Source organism: Pituophis catenifer, unplaced genomic scaffold, assembly GCF_029215685.1.
Source record: "Pituophis catenifer annectens isolate HBS135680 unplaced genomic scaffold, rPitCat1.0.hap2 SCAF_13, whole genome shotgun sequence".
In the NCBI taxonomy this organism is placed as follows: domain Eukaryota; kingdom Metazoa; phylum Chordata; class Lepidosauria; order Squamata; family Colubridae; genus Pituophis; species Pituophis catenifer.
Window position 1 is genome coordinate 18,772,547 of NW_027256893.1, and position 19,734 is coordinate 18,792,280.

General features: G+C 41.2%; 1 protein-coding gene across 1 annotated transcript; it reads right to left on the reverse strand.

Moving 5' to 3' along the window:
• Nucleotides 1-1,420: 1,420 nt before the first annotated feature.
• VPS35 (VPS35 retromer complex component) lies at nt 1,421-19,719 on the reverse strand. The gene is made up of 17 exons (XM_070952854.1): nt 19,639-19,719; nt 15,854-15,952; nt 15,178-15,274; nt 14,708-14,831; nt 13,351-13,533; nt 12,335-12,548; nt 11,804-11,887; nt 11,178-11,287; nt 9,247-9,343; nt 7,420-7,568; nt 6,528-6,735; nt 6,124-6,279; nt 5,399-5,521; nt 4,680-4,859; nt 4,187-4,426; nt 3,413-3,556; nt 1,421-2,138 (listed from the first exon to the last, which is right to left on the reverse strand). Exons 1-17 carry the CDS (start codon nt 19,717-19,719, stop codon nt 1,959-1,961), a joined length of 2,469 nt encoding a protein of 822 aa, XP_070808955.1. The 3' UTR covers nt 1,421-1,958.
• Nucleotides 19,720-19,734: the final 15 nt, after the last annotated feature.

The following is a 19,734-nucleotide window of genomic DNA, read 5'->3' on the forward strand; positions in this document are numbered from 1 at the left end:
TTGCGCGCGTGCGTGCCCACACCCATAATTCAATGCACCCCACCCCCTGCGCATGCATGCGCGACCCCCCCATGCTCCCCCCTTTTGGCAACTGATGGCATGGTGGGCCCAATAGGCCCATTTTTTGCTCTCCCCAGGCTCCAGAGGCTTCCTAGGAACCTGGGGAGGGCGAAAACGGCCTTCCTCACCCCCCGGAGGCCCGAAACAGCCCATTTCTCAACATCCGGTGGGCCTGGAACGCCGGAAAATCAGGTGGCCAGCACGCGGATATGCGCTGGAGCTGAGCTAGGTTAACGCTCATGTGCCCACAGATATGGCTCCGCATGCCATGTGGCACGCATGCCATAGGTTCACCATCACAGTTCTAGTCTGTGGGTGGACCTTGCTCATGTGCAGTGGTGCTTTTCCAAGGATTACTCACAGTTCCAAGGAATTATTCCAATTCCACTTGGCAAAATGCCATTCATAAGCAAAGGTAAAACGTAAAGAGTCCCTGCGGACTTTACTCATTGCCAACTCTAGGAAGTGATACTCATCTCCATTTTAAGGCCATTGAGTCAGAGCTGTCCAAAGACATTTCATGGTCACGTGGCCAGCATGATGTCGCAGAGAGCTGTTACTTCCCACTAAAGTGGTACCTATTTAGCTACTTGCATTTGCATGCTTTTGAACTGCTACGTTGGCAGAAGCTGAGGCGAGGGTGGGAGCTCACCCCGTCGTGTGGAGTTTGAGTCTCGAACGTGGGCTGCCGGCTTTCCAGCCTACAAGCCCAGCGTCTTAACTGCTGAGCCACCGCACCGTCCTACTCGTAAGCAAACCTCCCGCAAAACTTGGGTCGAAAAGTAAGACGGACTTCATCAGGCAATTTCCAGTCAATACACCAAGCCGTAACCCATTGAATGCATAGCTTCGCCCGTGTGAAAACAGCCGTGGTTGCTATAGCGACGCTCTTAATGCAGTCATCAATTGCAGCCTCTTTTTTAAAAAGAGCTAGAATGATCATTAAATGCAACAAGAGATAGTTGAGGCCATATCCATTAATAGCAACTTTATTGTTATACTGGCACAAATTAAGGATACAGATTGCATTTCCCCCTAATTTGACAGTACTGAAGGTTATATACTCTATAGACCACCATCTGATTTGAATTTTCTTACTATTATCTTGATAAATATGCCCTGTGTACTATACTGAACCCTCACTGTATGTCACTTGAGTCCCCATATGCAAAATATAACTTTCTTGGTTTAATTTCTTTCCTTTTTTTTAAAAGAATGGTGCTTTATAACTCCAAATACATGCATGAAGATATTCTGGGTTGGGGGGAATCTGACAGAACTCTGACAAATATGAAAAAAAAAAAGAGAGGAGAAAGTGGAATCTGACAGACAAGAAAATGAAAAGTTATTTTTTTAAAAAAAAAAAAAAATAGTCCACAGCTTTAGTAACACTTGCAGATGAAAAGGTGGATTAGAGATTATATGGCTTTTGGGCGGAAATGTGAGGACAGAAGAGCAGGAGAGAAAAATCAGAAGACAAAGGAGGAGGCGGAGGAGAGAGATGTACAACCACGTGGAATTTTAGAAGAACGGATTCAGTCATGCTAATTTTCTATTGGCCTGCTAGTCCATACCTTGGAAATTCTGACAGGAATACTTAAATCCCAAATGCTTGGAAGCAGCAGCCTAGAACATACTCGCACATTCACACACACACACACACACACACACACACACACACACACACACACACACACACACACAAAAGAAGAAGAGTGAACCGAAAGCCTATTGTTGGCACTCCCAAAAGGCACAAAAGTCTATGATCTCTAATGCAAGAAGAATGATAATTAACAACAAAATGCCTTGTGTGTTGTACGTGGAAAGACAAGAGGACAAGCGCCCACAGAATGGGACCGGGATGGATGGGTGGGTGGGTGAATGGGGTTGTCTTTTGTTTAAATGACCAGCCCTTCGTAAGTTGGCCCCTCGGATTCGGGGGATTCCCTCCTCAAGCGCAAATGCTCCAGCGTGTTCTGAAAATGTTTGTTGATCTGTTCTGTCTCCTCGGTCGATTCGAGATTAGGAAGGTCTTCCCGGATTTTTTGAATGAGCTGATTCAACACCTGAATTGTCACCTGTGTTTAAAAAAAGAGAAGTGAAGTTAGACAGACGGGGTTTACACAATGCACAGTCTGGTTTGTTGCCAAGACCACCGTGACGTTGCCGAACAACACCTCCCATCATCCCTCATTCTTCTCCACGCTGATTGGAATTGTTGCTGAGCAACAACCAAGAAAGAGGCAAATCATATGGTCGCAACTAAATGTGGGACTTGAAACTAGAGGTTGGCAGAATTTTTCAGTGCCCACTCACCCAATGGCCGATCTCAGATCAGAGTTTAGCGATTTAATTGTGGAGAGGAAAGCCGAGAAGAACTCAAGATGGTCATGAAGATTTAATAAAATAATGCACCTGAGGTCGTAATGATGGTCCACCACTTTGTAACTTGCTCAATTTCTTTCACATTCGCTAACCTATACTCTTTTTTCTCATTCAACTTCAGTTATGCCCTGTATATTCAAAGCACGCCAATAGTAGAAAAGCTGTTGGGAAATGAGATGCTCAGCCTCCTTCCCTGCTATTTCCCAGTGCTCTGCAGAGAAGTAAAGGACCACAGACTAAGTGTAACATGTAGCCTGACCTCTTAAGGCAAGGTTGTGCTGCTGTGCAAAACAATTGGGCTTCAGACAAAGAAGGGATGGTGCCAAAGGAGCCTCCAAATCTGAATTTAGCATCTGTCGAGCACTCTTACACTGTTAAGAGACCATTAGAAAACTATAGGTAAGTCCTTGACCCATGACAATAATTGAGCCCAAAATTTTTGTTGCTAAGTGAGACATTAGTTAAGTGAGTTTTGCCTCATTTTATGACATTTCATGCCACATGTATTAAGTGAGTCATTGCAGCTGTTAAGTGAATCTGGCTCCCCCCATTGACTTTGCTTCTCAGAAGGCTGCAAAAAGTGATCACATGACCCCCCCCCCCACCCACCCCGGACAGAGCAACCGTCGTAAGTATGAGTCAGTTGCCAAGCATCTGAATTTTTGATCACGTGACCACGGGGATGCCACAATGGTTGTTAAGCTTGAAAAATGGTCACAAGTCATTTTTTTCAAGTGCTGTTGCAACTTTGTACGGTCTCTAAAGGAACTGTTGTAAGTCGAGGACTACCAGTAATTTTAATTTAAGTCAAAAGATTGCCTCCTTTTGTAGTTGGATGGAGGGGAAGAAGAACGTTCCTTCTTTTAGGTCTCATTAAAGTTCTCATTTAGATGGAAATTTTGGAGAGATGGGAGATAGTGAGGGCGATTGTGCACCTCTGCATAAAACACAACGTCCTGTTCCTTACCGCCTCGTTCTCTTTTTCATAAAAGTAGATATATCGGTTTAAAATTTCTATGAAGAGCTGAACTTGCAGAGAGGGATCCATGCATTGGTTGGCTATCTTCAGCGCCTTTTTCAAGCATTCCATGACCCTCTTGCCTCCATGGAGCTAAGCAACAAGACAAGGAAAAAGAGGGGATTGGCACTCCCCACATCAACACATTTACCTAATGGATTTTCCTCAAATGTAAGCTGCATGACTAACATATTTATTTAGCCAATTTAGGAAGGATGGAGGAATTCACAAAACTCCAAAGAAAATGCAATCAATTTGCACCTCTGATGCATCAATCGGAATCTGTATTCCTTCCAGAACCCTGCCAAGATATGCCAAGGCTGAATTTCTCCTTAACCAAGACATTAATCCCATTAAACAGTGTTTTCCAAATTTACCAATGGTAAGACGTGGACTTTAAATTCCTGAATTCCCCGGCCAGCATCCCCTCCAAAGTAGTCCAGATTAGGAAATCAAAACCAAGAAATCTAATTCTACCTTTATTGTGAAAATACAGCAACAGCATGTTTCCAGCCTGAAAGCACTTCCCCCGTCCCCTGCCTTTACTTTCCAAAGAACTAGTGAGGGTCCTTTCATTTTTTTTTCCACCCAAATGCCTTCGTGGGGTGGAAAAGATAGCTGAACAGATAGCAGAATATCTGTTGTCTGTTTCCTCCAACTCTCAAGGTTATTCTCACAGCCCATTACAGAAGACCATTTCCTCAAGTCTTGGGCTGGCCTTACCTCTTCCCCATTCTTGTCCATGCTCCGGCCAGGCCAGAAAAGATGGGCGCAAGTGCTAACGGCTCGGCACTGATCTGGCTTCTTCAGCAATTTTGAAGCCGCCAGCACGCACTGAGTTCTCAAAGGTTCGTGGTTCTCCTCGCCAAAGCACTTCATCCGCTCTAATGTCCCAATTATCAGTGTGATTGCAGCCAGCTGGGCTTTTGAATCACTGATTTCATCTTCATAGAGAGAAAATGCCTGATTCAGACAAGAAATATGGGCAGAGGAAATAGGACAGACAGACAGACAGACAGACAGAAGTGTTATACACTGTATTTTTTATTCCTCTGAAAGTAAAAAAAACACGAAGTATTTCAGCAACCAGTAGAAATCATCTTGATTATTGTAATGTTTTTATTTTTGCTGCTCTCGATGGTGATCAGAAATATTTAAAGGAAAAATAAAAAAGAGGAGGGTGCCTCTAGAAAGAAAAAGATCTTCTGGACCTCACCTGAGACATGAATTCATAGGCCACCGTTTCGTGGTTCTCAAAGCCAATTTCTCCAGCGGCTAAAGCTCCCTGAAGGAAGAGACGGAGAGGAAGTTCCGCCAGCTCGGCTTTAATCAAAGCGCTGATGGTCTGGTGAGCAAAAGTGAAGATTTTCTGGCATTTCTTTTCCCATTTGTCATCCTGGGGGAAGGGAACAAATCAGAAGATGTCACCCGAGATGGGAAAGAAAAAAATCTGCATTCTTCTATTTAGAATTCCATATCAAAGTCTATCTAGATCTGGAAAAAAAAGGTGTGTGACCACGCAAAACTAAACATGTCATTTAATAAATAATCTCTTTTTTTTTCCAACATACAGTTTAAGGTTTTATACTATCCAGTCCAGCCAGATCCAAATAAGTATTTGCCAATCTTGGTAACTTTTAAGATGGGTGGACTTCAATTCCCAGAATTTCCTAGCCAGCAATGCTGGCTGGAGAATTCTGAGAGTTGAAGTTGACAAGATTGTTAAACAATGGCTTAGAGATTACTTTCAGCCATTTATTCCATATTGCACCAAATTTAGAGACCTGCACTTAATTTATCCCCTCTCATTGGTCAAAACTTTCTTAGACTCATACAATTTGCCATTTCTTTCTTTTCTATTCTGCAATTTCCAACCAATCCCTCCTAGCTTAAGTAGCCATCGAAGCAAATTGTATCACATGCAGATCCACTCACCACTTTCTCATTCTCCTTATAGCGAAATGCAAGCTGATACGCAGCAAACACCAACGGCGGCAATGTGTAGCGGATGCGCTGGTTCCCACCGGCACCGAAGTGCTTCCGCGCGGTATTTAAAATCTAAAATATGCAAAGGTTCCCATGTTGGTATATGCGCTGAATATTACGAGACACACATATCACAAAGGAACAGCCTAACTTCCAAATTAGGAAACTGCCTTTTAAAAGGGGGGAATTGAGTACAAAGGCCCAGAGAAAGGAAGTCAAGTGTCCAATTTCATAACTTTCATCATTTTTTCTATATACATAAACCAGCATGGTCACAGAATCTGTGAACCAAATTATCCATCTTACCCTGCGGTAAAATGGGCAGCCAATAAGGTAGGTGGGTGGGTGGATAGGTAGGTAAGTAGGTAGGTAGGTAGACAGACAGACAGACAGACCTAGAGTTCATATACAAAACAATAATTCAAGATTTGTAATGTACACTGTTAGATAAACTCAGCTAGTTAAGGCTGGGCCTACAAATTGTGGTTAAAACAAATAATGACTTAGTACAAAAGATGAATGCAGACCAACAATTGCATATGGTCACTCAATGTACTATATTGTACTCCCTTGGCTAATTTGATGACCAGAGATGAAGGAAAAGGAATTCTAGCCCCTTGGGTGACCATTCAGTTATGGAAGGAAGACAAAAATGCCTCAGAAGGCGGCCATACCAGATACTGTTGATTGGGATCGTCTGAACGAAGCAGGTGGATAAATCTGCCTACAAGACCCTGTTCATCAGCCATGTCTTCGGGGTCTGGATCTTCAGCCGGCTGGTCTGGCTGGTCCTGAATTAGCGTTGAAACCAGATTCATGATGGCATCTACCTACAGAAGGCAAACCACATTCAGCTCAAGGACGGCTCCTAAAGAAAAGGAACTCACGCCGGTTTGGCTTGGAACTGCTAGCAGGGGTCCATTGACTCATTCCGTTTCCTCCCTGCTGGATCAGCATAAGATGGAGACGAAAGGCTATCATGGAAGGAGAGTCTCTGCACATGGAGCTGTTCTGCCCCAGCTACGGACCCCAAAGAACTCACTTAAATAATACAAGTGGACGCTCGTGATTTCCTTACCTGGTCTTGGGAGATAATTTCTGTGTTGTAATCCAGCACGTTGCTAAGCACATAGCAACTCATGGTCTTTCTGGATTCATAGTCGAAGTACTCAAACAAAGGATGGAAATGCTTCAGTTTCAGGACAGTGAGGACGTTGTTGTAGGTATCAACAGGGATCTTCAAGAGTCTCATCAGTTCCTTTGAAACAGCGCTGCTGGTTGCAATGCTGAAAGGACAAAGAGTGGGTGATCCATGAGGGCCTCCAGTGCTTTAGCGTCTTAATTTACAGAGAGAGTCTTTAGAAAAGACAGAAATTTGAAAAAAATTTGACTGTGCTGAAATGGACAGGCTAACTTTAAAAATAAAAGATAAAGAAGAGACAGAATACTATTCGACATGGAATAGATTTTATGAATGGGTACAGACAAGAGGTAGAAATTAGATGAAGAAAGACTATGAATATCTGTACTAAAAATAGAGAAGATCTATAACTACAATAATTAACAAAAATGTAAATAAGTCAATTTAAAAAGAAACTCAAAACTTTTTCAGTTATATTATTATTCTTAGTACACATTTTATTGTATGAATATTACTATTATTAGTACATGTGTTAATATTTATTACTATTTTCTATCTTTTTTCTCTCTCTTTCTATTGTAAATAGTATACCCGGACAAAACTCTGTATTCAAAAATATTTATGAATAAAACAATTTTTTAAAAAAAGAAAGAAGACAGAACTGGCAGAAATCAATTTCCATCACCCCAAAAGCCAGCTCCCTCAATTCTTTCATCGACCTGGTAAAGCCACTTCATTTGAAGCGTCAGACAGTGCAGGAATTTATTTTGTTTCTCCAACCGGGAGAGATTTTTTTCGGCAGAAAGCCAAGAAATTTGCATCAACTTACTGTTCCAGGTTAAGCTTGTTGAAAATCTCCACTGTTGTCTCCAGCACTTTGTCCACATAATCCACACGATCTGGGTAGCACTTCATCGCCAAGTTAATGAGCGAGACTTGTAATGATACTACATCTTCCGAAGGCATATCTTGTCTAGACTGAAGGTTGGATGATCAACAATGGAAGCAAAAGAAGTGTATTTGGGCATTAGGAGTAACAGGAAGGATATGTCTATTTATGAACATCACATTTTGCTTTTTATAGCTGTGACCGAACTGAAGTACAGATGGTCCTCGACTTTCGACTACAATTGAACCCAAAATTTATGTCACTAAGCAAAACATTTGTTCAGTGAGTTTTGCCTCATTTTACGACTTTCTTGTCATAGTTGTTAAGTGAATATACTGCAGTTGTTAAGTTAGTAACACAGTTGTTAAGTGAATTTGGTTTATCTATTGACTTTTGCTTGCCAGAAAGGTCACAAAAGGGGATCATATGATCCCAGGACACTACAACTGTCATAAATGTGAGACAATGGTCAACAGTCTGAATTCTGATCACATGATCATGGGGATGCTGCAACGGTTGTTAAGTGTGAAAAATGGTCATAAGACACTTTTTTTCAGTAATGTTGTAACTTTGAACAGTCACTAAAGAACTGTTGTAAGTCGAGGACTACCTGTAGTCACTTATCCAGACCTGAACCAGTCAAAGAAGCACTTATTTTTAGCTAGACTGGGTTTCTAGGAGATTCACCTTTGCTCTTATTTTACAGTGGGGGAAAATGCTTCCTTTGCATACAAAAGATCTCACATTCAAACTTTTAACATTTACAGGCATGACTGGGAAAAACTCCAGCCTAAAACCTGAAATTGCCGATCTGCAATGCTCACAGTATTGAGATAAACCAATTTCCAATGGGTCAAGGATTTAGCAGCACATTAACTTTGCCAAAGAAGATATACTCAATTAAAATTCAAATCCCAGGCAAGTTGAAATTTCTCTACTTCTTGAGAACCTGTTGATTGCTGAGGCGATGAAAATAATAAGCAGTTTGTGAAGGCAGTTCTTTGTCAGCATACAAATTTGCAGCTAAGAATTGAATATGTATGTGCCTTTCTAACAGATTCTTAAAGCAATCAAATCACCCTGGCCTTCCTTTAAATTTATAAGCCAGAACTAGAAAAAGCACCAAGAGAAAATATTCAATACATTAAGTAATCAGTATAGTTAAAAGACTTTCACTGCAAAGGTAAAGGTCCCCCTTGCACATATGTGCTAGTCGTTCCCGACTCTAGGGGGCGGTGCTCATCTCCGTTTCAAAGCTGGAGAGCCAGGGCTGTCCGAAGACATCTCCGTAGTCATGTGGCTGGCCGGCATGACTAAACGCCAAAGGCGCATGGAACACTGTTACCTTCCCAGCAAAGGTGGTCCCTATTTTTCTACTTGCATTTTTTACGTGCTTTCGAACTGTTAGGTTGGCAGAAGCTGGGACAAGTAAAAGAGCTCACCCCGTTACACGGCACTAGGGATTCGAACCACTGAACTCTTTAATACCCTGCACTTCTGATTGAAAAAAAATGAAATATATTGTTACAACCTATACTTCCCCATTTTTCTAGAGATTAAGGCAACATGAAGTTCTTTTTGTTTATTTTTTTGACACTCTTATGCCAGCCGGCCTTTTGTGCTACTTTCCTTAGCCTCTAACAGATAATTAAATAATAATTTTTGTCTTGGATTGGCTGATGATCAGATTCAAGGATATTAAGCCAAACCCAGCAAACACATTTATGATAAGCAACAGAAGAGAAAGTGCAATTATTTTCCAGTTACCTGTATGACTGTAGCCACCTGCTGGGAGAAAATGTCGAAGAGTTTAATATCTGCTGGGATCCCTGGTCCATCCTCTCGGTGGGCAAAGAGGGCGAGTCTAAAGACAGAACAAGATTTATGAGATGCAGCTTGCAAACTTGTCTAACAGGCAATTGTGCTGTCCAAATCAAGATGTTTGCAGTTATAGCGTTTGATTTCTCTTGGAGAAAAATGGGACAGGTCCCCAATCTCCTTACCCATCACATCCATATCCTACTCTTCTTCCATCATGGAATTCAGGTTGGCATGCATGAAATCCCTCCCTGGCTAAATACACTTCATCAGAACACACCATCACACTCACATCCCTCGGCCACAGAGTGCACCCAAGAAGCCAGACAGAGTACACATATGAAGACAACCTTCCTCTGATAAACGATTCTTTGATCCAAATTGGCTTTTATTAACACAATGGTTAATTTCATCTTTCCTTTATGACTCCCTACTCCGATGCTCCCAAATCTCTTCCCAAAACTTTGCACAGCAATTAGGAAAGGCAAACTAGTAAGGCTTGTTTTTCTGGAAATCACAAACAGATGGAACAGCTTTTCACCAGCAGATGGTTACCACCAGATAAGAATTAAACATGAGCTAGGCGGGAGAGAGGAGGAGGGGGGGGGGCTCCTAATCATCATAAGAGTTGGACAAATTTCTAATTTAAGGATTCTGTTTGAAGACAATTTGACTGACTCTCCAAATCAAATCCTTTGCAAATGACACTTTGGATCAAATCATCAAATGCCCTTCGAATCGATAGGACAATTCAGAAAAGATTTTGGACACATCCCTGAAGTGATTTCATAGTCCAAACTGATGAAGTGAATCACAGCCAATTTGCATGCCCACCATAATCAGTCTGCCCAAAGTAGTTAAACAAAGGGGGGGAACCTTATCAGCACCCCACATCTTTCACTATTTAATGCTGTGAAAAGTATGTCAACGTAACAGTGGGGAGAAGGATAAAAAAATGGCTTGCTCCACATGATATAACAAGCTTTGAAACTATCTAAAGCTACATTTCAGAGAAATCTTCTAGTCACAGCTTTCTGCAAACAAACAAACAAAAAAAAAATTGGGACTTTAAGCTCACTCCAGAAAGCTGATTTACATACATCTCTCACACAGACAGCAAACAACTAGCTTCTGCAAATGTTTATTTTAAAATGTACATTTATAAACATACATATACCAAGTACATGCAAATATTGTAGTTTTCTGAACATATGCCGGCATAAATTGCTATTTGGAAAAAAAAAACTATCACAAGGAAGGTGGGAGGAAGGAAAATGGTGGAGTTAGAGAACACTTGTTCACATGTCTCCAAAAATACGATGGGAGACAAGAGTTGCGCCCAAAAATCTATAGAAAAGGACTTAATTGGAATCCAGTACAAATCAGTGGCAAATCAAGCCTTTGTATTTCAGATCAAAGCTCCACACATCTACCTTAATCATGTTACTAGTCCTCATGGATCACAACCCGCATCCTTGAGAATATCCTTATCTGTTCAATTTTTTGGGCAATTAGCTGCTCCAATTTCAAATTCTCAAGTTTTTCCTCCAAAATGCATCTTTTTCTTCTTTGCAATCAGGTAATATGAACCATAATTTGAAACTGGTCAAAAGTAGTTTGAGGTCTCTGTTTCAAGCATGAGACACTTCAGGATGTAACACTTTTCAAATTTACATTTTGTATTTACTAATTCATCTTTTCCTTCTATGTATACCTATTAACACTATCACCTCTTCTGTTCAACCTCTATTAATTTTTTCTTCAGTTTTCCTAATATATATATATATATTTAACTCTTCTAAACCTTCTGGAGGAGGCCCTAAGATTCCCCCTCTCCTTTGCTCCAGCACAGACTTTATAATATTTGTTTCATTACATACCTATCAATTAATGCAATTATAATATTTTTGACATTCACATTTTGGTGTAATTCCGCACACGCTCGAAGGAAAGGATTCAAAGTCTGGAGGTGAAATTCATCTGGGAAAACCTGGGAGGACATGATGAAGCAATAGATCAATTATTATTCTAGGTTATTTAGTAAACAGACATTTGATCGCTGTACGAAAGCATGATAGAATATTTGCTCCATTTCAACTTACTAACTTGTATAAACTCAGCCAATTTCTGCTTATTTGTTATTTATATATTTCCCCAGCTGTCAAGATTGCAGGAAGGTTAAAATGATAAAAATTAAATCTAAAACAACAGATTCCATGTCTCTAAAACCAAATAACCAAGTGACATAAAATATGGTGGCCCAGTCATCGTAACATTTATGTAAACAACATCAAAAAACCATACACCATGTTGTTGAACACAATCCATATACAAAGGTTTCTGGAAACTCATTTAGATCTTTAAAAAAGCCAAACACATCCATTCTTGGTGCTGATTCTGCTAGCTCAAGAATGGCATTGTGGCCTTTTCATGATTGGCTTTCTTTTCCAGCCTATCAGATCCTCCGTACCAACCTGCCAATTAACCTTCCCTTAAGCCATGTTACCTGTATGATGCATTCCATTAGATATTCTTGAGCTAGCGCATCCCTGCAGTTAACTACCTGCTCCAGTATGCCAGGTAAGACAATCTGGAAAACAGAAGAAAAAAAAAACTTATGACCACAATCGAGCCCAAATTTCTGTTGTTAAGTGAGACGTTAAGTGAGACCAGAGGTTTTCACCTAATTAAAGAAATTCAGAGGTGGTTTTCACCAGCTTATGCCAATACGACATATCCAATAAACCTATTCTTTGAGGAACTTGCCTGCCTCAGAGTTTTGTTTGCTATGGGTATATTACTTGGAACCCTGACAGAACCATTTAGGTCGAGGACTGTCTGTTATTTGCATACTTTCTACAGCCATTAACCACATAATACCAAACTCTGAACTTCTTCCTCACCTAAACATGCCTTTTTCTAGAGAAGTGATAAGCTAAACTAATTGAGATGCAATTATTGAGTAATTAATTTAGTAATTAAACTAACTGAGGTGCAGTAAAGATGCCCTAATTGAGAAGAGAGGATTTAACTTCACCTGTTTGTATCTCTCTACATTGACTCCTTCCAGCTGGCTGAGCCGGACCAAGTTGGTTCCCACCAAGATCCTCAGCTCCTGCCTCTCACGCTCTCTCTTCTCCCGATCTCGACTGTGCCCTTGGTGCTGCATTCGCACCCAGAGCTTATTCATCTCAGCAAAGTTCAACAGCACAAAGTCCATGGAGTCACTGATGTCCCCAGTGGTTTCTTCACTGTGGGCCAACAAAGGGAGTCATGTCAAGAATGCGTATTTCCAGGATGTGGATTGGATGTCTTTGAACCAAGGGACAGCATGCATTTGCGACCGTAGAGAGAAAGGATCATAAAAATAACTCTCTTGGGGGTAAGATTTGAACCTCAGATTTAATATCGTCTCGACACCAATTCTGCATTAGGAAGAAAAGTATGTAATATATATTTTCTGACTAAACGGCTTTTTGTCCTTTCCACGGAAACAAAACTGCAACCTGAGCTCAGCCACCACAACTTTTTTACACCACAACTGTGAAGCTACAATTAGTTGCACCCCAATCAATTATGAAAGATAAATACATTTCCACTGTTTCCTCATGTTGCTTAAATTCTGCAAAGCATCGGTCACGTGGTTCGTTCATTTTTTATTTTAATGTTCATATTAATCCTACTCACAACTCACATATTTATGATCTACTCATAATTCCAGCCATTTTGGTTCTTAGAACTATTGTTTTCTTTCAATTGGTTTCAGGTTTTCCAAACACTTTGTTTCAAGCTCAAAAGATTTCCAGAAGGCCCAGTTTCAAATTCAAAACCAGGTGTTTCAAGTTCAAGATGGTTTGGATTTCAAATATCTTTTAATGTTCACATTCCAAAGCCAATCCCTCTTGCACACACTGAGCCCCTAACTCTTCAGCAGGTGAATTTGTCCCAGGCCTTCAAACTGGGCCACTAGTTTGCCCTATCCGTCCACCCCTCAATACAGACGTGTTTCTCACAGATGAAAAGATAACACATTCGATCTTTCAAAGCTCTTACTCTGTCTGCTCTCCATCATCAGGCAAAATGTTCCGGGTGCATTGGAGAAGATAGTTGCGAAGGAACAGGCCTCTTAAAGGATGCTGGACCCCACGACACATTTCCACCAAGTCTTTTAAGATGTCCTTCCGAGATTGAGGAAAAGACTTCACGTAGACCACCCCAACAGTTATTAGTAAATAGCTGAGAAATAAGGGAGACAATATTACGAGACTCATTTCCCACAATTGGGCTAGGGTAAAAGCAGGCTGGTAATTACCATTCCAACACTCCATTCGATTAAGGGTTTTCTTATTTTCTTATTGATTTTATTAATAGTACTGTCATCTCACCACCATTCAGAAGAGGCCCTTGGCAGCTTACATAAAGAATACGGTTTAAATATACAGAGGACAACCTAAAAACCCAACAGTCCTGAGTTGTTAAGGAAAACCAGAATATCATAAAAGCAGAAAACTAAAAAAGATGGCAATATGAAATCAAGGAAAAACTTCACAAAACAGCTCAGATTTTAGAAGTTTTTGAAAAAATTGTGGAGGTCAGTCTCATCTCCAAGGGAGGCTATTTCACAACCTTGGCTCATTCCTGTAACCCCCGTCTCCATTTTCTTTTCCTTTTTGAAGCACTAGCCATTTAGAATTTGCTAAGAATAAAGCATATGTAATAAATATGCCATTACTTTCCTATATTTTTTCTAATTTCATTTTTCATTCATATTGCCATCACTGCTGCAAAGAAGCTGATCTGTTACAGCAAAAGACCATCTTAAGGTACCCTTTTTAAATTGACTGAAGAACTGAATGATCATTTAAATGTCATCTCTTTTTTTTCAAGGATTACAAAGTAGCACACAAGTAGTCCTTGACTTAGACCACAGTGGAGTCTGCTCATCATAGTCATAAGTTGCGACGGTTGTAAAATGGGTCACCCACGTGGCCAACCTGATTTCAAAACCATTTTTGCGAAGTTTGTTAAGTAAAAACAAAAAGATGTAACATGGGTTGGTTTTGCAAAACTGACATTAAATGCGATCACGTAGCTGTGGGGACATTGCAAATGGCTGTAAAGGTAGGGAGGGGAGGCTTAACTTTGAAACTGGCTTGTAAATACTCCTGGGGAAGCCCTTCACTACTCTGCGCAGTTAAGTGACCAGTCATAAGTCCAGGACTACCTATTATATCTTGTAGGTTAATGCCAATAGGCAGAAGTAGACAGGAACCTATGTTTGGGAGCATTTTGTTCAATTCAATGAAACACACACACACACACACACACACACACACACACACACACACAAAAACTCCAAAGCCAACCATCAGAACTGAATGTCTGACCAGGAGATTCTTAATTGACTTACAGCCGTGGGATGATGTTTCCAGCGTACTGAACCAGCTCATAGAGATCAGCCACCTTCCTTCCCTTAGCAAACTCATCCGTCAAGTAAACCTCTAGATAGTGGAGCTCATCGGAGATCGCCATATCTTTTCCTTGCAATTAAGGATCACAGACTAAGGCAACACAACTTTGATCATTTCCATTCAATACCAAGGAGAAACCCATCACTTAGAAACTAAAGGAGGAGATGCGAAGGAAACAATGGAGCTAACATCCAGCCTAATAGGAGAACACGAGAATCAGGTTGGACAAGGCTGGAGGTTGGATCAGAAGCAGCGGCTGCAAATGGAGAAACAGAAGCAAGTTACAGATTGGGCGGGGAGGTTGCTGCTCTTGACCTATGCATATTTCCCACAACCACAGAGATATCCACAGATACCAAGAAGCATCATTTATCAGCTAAATGAGCCACAGCCCAATTAAAGAGGATACACAATTCATAATAACTCTTTGGAGACAACATTGAAGTCCTCAGCTCACCAAGCATGTTCGAGGCATGTTTCAGGGCATCCATTAGCTTGTTTTTGTCCTGTCAAAATGATAACAGCAATATGTGATTTTCTGTCGTGCAACATGCATGTTCTCTTTATCAATTAGCAGTTTATTTTCCAAACAAGCCACAGAGACCAGGGTTATAGCCCTTTAAGGAGTAATTGAAAAAGATATTCTGGATTATCATTGTTACTAAAGCTCAAACCTCTTGAAATATTCAAGTCATTAAAACAAAGCTGGAAATAGGTTTGTGAATTTATAAAATTTCTATCCCAAATTTGGGGGGGGGGCTAGAGAGTTTGGATTCTTGCTGTACCCATTTTTTTTTTTACTTAAACATAAGCAACATTATTGAACATTTTACAGTTAAACAGTTTTTGGAAGCAGCACAAGTTTTTAAGTAATAATAATTGTACAATTGGCATATTTATGAATTAAACAGAGCAGCTCGTTGGATGTTTCCCGAGAAGAAAAAATCCTCATTCAATTCAGCTTGTGTACTTCAGAGAAGTACACAAGGCTACAAAACTATGAACAGGTTGCTGTTTTATCCGATTCACAGAGTTAATCATCGCGAGGGGAAAGAAAAGAAGAATTCAATTCCACCAGTTCTTACCAAGCAGCGTTTCATTTGGAAAGACTGCACCTTAACAGCCTGTATGGCCTCATCCAGAAGCTTCTCTTGCTCATCTTGCGGAGACTGCTGTGTAGTTGGCTAGAAAACAAGGAAAGGAATGTTTTCTGATAAGACTATCAGGGCCAGCCTGTGCAAAAGGCACCAAGGAGTCATGCAGCCCACAGCATGTTCCTCACTAGTTGCATTAAAAACACAAGTGAGCAACTGGTTCTGTCAGGGAAACAACTGGGGCAGAGATACATAAAATATAGTGAACGTGAACAGGACTTCAGTTTTCCATGCTTTTCTCTCCTTGGTTTAGAAGAAAGGAAAATTAAAGTGTTTGTTTTGTTTTAAAGTTGGTTTAAAGTTGCTGTAACTTATTAATTTTATATATTTATTACTGGATCGTGAAACAGGCCTATGAAAGAGTTTTTATTTTAAAAATCCTAAATTTGCTCCCAACAATACTGCTTAAAACTTTATGGTCGAAGACCAAAAATATAGTAGCAAAAATACAGGCTCCTGCTTTGATGTTTTTACATTTTTTATTCTGGTTGCATGCCAGTCAGAGCAGCTGTGGAGAGGAACAATATATAAATACCAATACTAACAAAAACAATGTATCATTATTCTGTGTTGAAGAAGACTTCAACACAATATCTATGTTGAAAAAGACTTGTGGGACAGCCAAAAAAACAAATGAATTAAATAGATCATCCCAGCATTTTCACTCAAGCACAAATGACCAGGCTCAAATTATCCTACTTTGGACACATATTATATGAAGACCTAGCTTTTGGAGAAGGTTGTAATGCTGGGAAAGGTGAAAGAAAAAGGATGACGAGCAGCCAGGTGGATTGACTCAGTTAGAGCAATGATGGGTACACCACTAGAAGACCAGGTTAGATGCAGTTCAACATGGGGGATATTTATTTATGTAGTTTTTAAGAGCTGACATCAGCTTGAAGGTACATCAAGCATAGGTCAGGAAGTGCTATGGTCTTCACACTGATGACCATTGCAGCATCCCCGTGATCATGTGATCAAAATTTGGGCACTTGGCAACCAGCATATATTTACAATTGCAGCAATCTGGGGACATGTGATCAACATTTGTGATCTTCCCACAGCCCACTTCCAACAAGCAAAGTCAATGAGGGAAGCTGGATTTGCTTAACAATTGCAGGACTCATTTAACAACTGCAGTGATCCACTTAATAACCATGGCTACAAAAAGGTTGTACATTCAGGGGCAATTGACTTAACATTGCTTTGCTTAACCCCAGAAATTCTGACCCCAATTGTGGCTGTAAATTGAGGACCCCCAACATGTACAAACTAAAAAATAATGTAACTACTGATTGAATTTGGATACTGTCCAACGCCTAGCAGCTCTCAATGACTATATTATCTAAGGAAAGATTCCCCAAAGTGGTCAACATAACCCTTCAAGAGTCAATAGCACTATTCATTATTATTATTTGCAGCATTGTTAAAGTAGTATGTATTAAATTATATTCATAGAATAAATGTTGGAGACGGATGTTGGAGATTTATTTATTTATTTATTTCATGTATTTAAATTTGAAAAGGTCAGTGAGCTGTGAAAAGTTGGGAGGGGGACTGGTCTAAGGCAAACCTAACATCTTTACAGGTAGTCCTCGACTTACAGCAGTTCATTTAGTGACTGTTCAAAGTTACAAGAGCACTGGAAAAAATGACTTATGACCATTTTTCACACTTATGACCGTTGCAGCATCCCCAGGGTCGTGTGATCAAAATTCAGCCGTTTGGCAACTGGCTCATATTTATGATGGTTGCAGTGTCTCGGACTCACATGATCCCTCTTTGCGACCTTCCAACCAACAAAGTCAATGGGGATTCACTTAACAACCGTTTCACTAACTTAACCACGGCAGCGATTCACTTAACTATTGTGGGGAGAAAGGTCACAAAATGGGGCAAAACTCCCTTAACGAATGTCTCACTTAACCACAGAAACATTGGGCTCACTTGTGGTCATAAGTGAAGGACTACCCATACAGGTAGTCCTCAACTTACAGTTCATTTAGTGACAGTTCCAAGTGACAACGGCACTGAAAAAAGTTACTTATAACTGTTTTTTTCAGAGTTTAGGACCTTTGCAGCAGTTTCATTTCACTTAACCCAAACCCCCTTAAACCAAGGTTTGTTTCGCTGAGCGACAGAAATATGTTGGGCTCCCTTGTGGTCTGCCTGTATTTAAATATCCCAATGTCAGTCCAGCTTTTACCTTGACTCACTGATACATAAAGGTTCACCTATCACGACCACTTATTTACTTACATTATCCTTTCATTCAGGGAGATAAAGGTTTCCTTACAACAATAGAATTCTTTACTGGCCAAGTGTGATTGGACACACAAGGAATTTGCCTGAGGTGCATATGCTCTCAGTGTCCATAAGGAGAATAAAATACGTTCATCGACAATAAAAAAATACAACACTTAGTGATAGTCAAGGTTACTAATAAAGCTATCAAATCATACTAGGAATCATATAAAAACAATATAAATTGAAAGATACAAGAAACCTGGTTATAGTAATAAGTGGGAAGAGATAGATACCCTGTTTTCCCCCAAAATAAGACATCCTCTGATAATAAGCCCAATCGGGCTTTTAAGCACACGGCAATAAGGCCAAGCGCTTATTTCAGAGTTCAAAAAAATATAAGACAGGGTCTGATTTTCGGGGAAACACAGTATCTCTCTCTCTCTCTCTCTCTCTCCCTACCTACCTACCTCTATCATGTCTCTATATCTATCCTATCTATCTACCCTGTTTCCCCCAAAATAAGACATCCCCTGATAATAAGCCCAATCGGACTTTTGAGCGCATTGGCAATAAGGCCAAGCGCTTATTTCAGGGTTCAAAAAAAATATAAGACAGGGTCTTATTTTCAGGGAAACACGGTACAAGTAAGGAAGAGAAGAATAATAGTCATACAGCTTTAGTAAATTATTTGACAGTGTTGTAGGAATTAGTTGTTAAGCAGAGTGATGGCATTCGGAGAGGGGGAAAAAAACTGTCCTTGTGTCTAGTTGTTCTGGTGTGCAAGCCTTCCACATTGGGCTCAATTGTGGCCGTAAGTCGAGGACTACCAAAAAAAAAAAAACAGAATAGGATCCTTTTGCCCCCCCACACACACACACCAAAGGGGGATCCACCCAACATAACATCTCCTGCAAACAACCCCCTCCCCCATAGAAACCTCTATAAAAGACACCCCCAACCGCCTCTGCCCAACCTTATTCCCCTCCCCCCCCCGCCTCAGCCGCGGGGCGCAGCCAGGCCCCACCACCAAGCCATTCCTCCTCCTCCCCTCCCCCCCCAAGGCTTCGCACGTGCACCACGTGACGCGGCTTTCCCTCCGCCTGTCAGGAATTCCTTGCCCTTCCCGAGTCGACCCTGCTGGGCTGGGGATGATGGGAGCCATAGTCCCACCCCGTCTATAGAGACGGTATGAGAGAGAGAGTGGAATATGGCCTCCCGGGCAGCGTCGTCGTTATGGGAGCCGTTCCTGAGGAGAAATTTTTTTTTCTCTCTTTTTTTTTTGCCTCCCCTCACGAGGAGCCGCAACCGGGCAGGCCCGTCAGCCTTCCCCCGCTCGGGAGATGGAGGCGTCCGGACGCTCCCATCTCAAAGGGGGGCTTTTCTTGGCTTGGGGAGGCCTGACAATCCTCACACACACACACTAGCCGCCCCACCGGTCGCCCCCTTCCTTCCTTCCTCCCTCCACTCACCATGGTGGCACCTCCTTCGCCCGGCCGCACCGCCCGCACGCCCAGCGCCTCGGTTTCCCCCCCCCCCGCTCTCAGCGTCATGTGACTGCCCCTGCG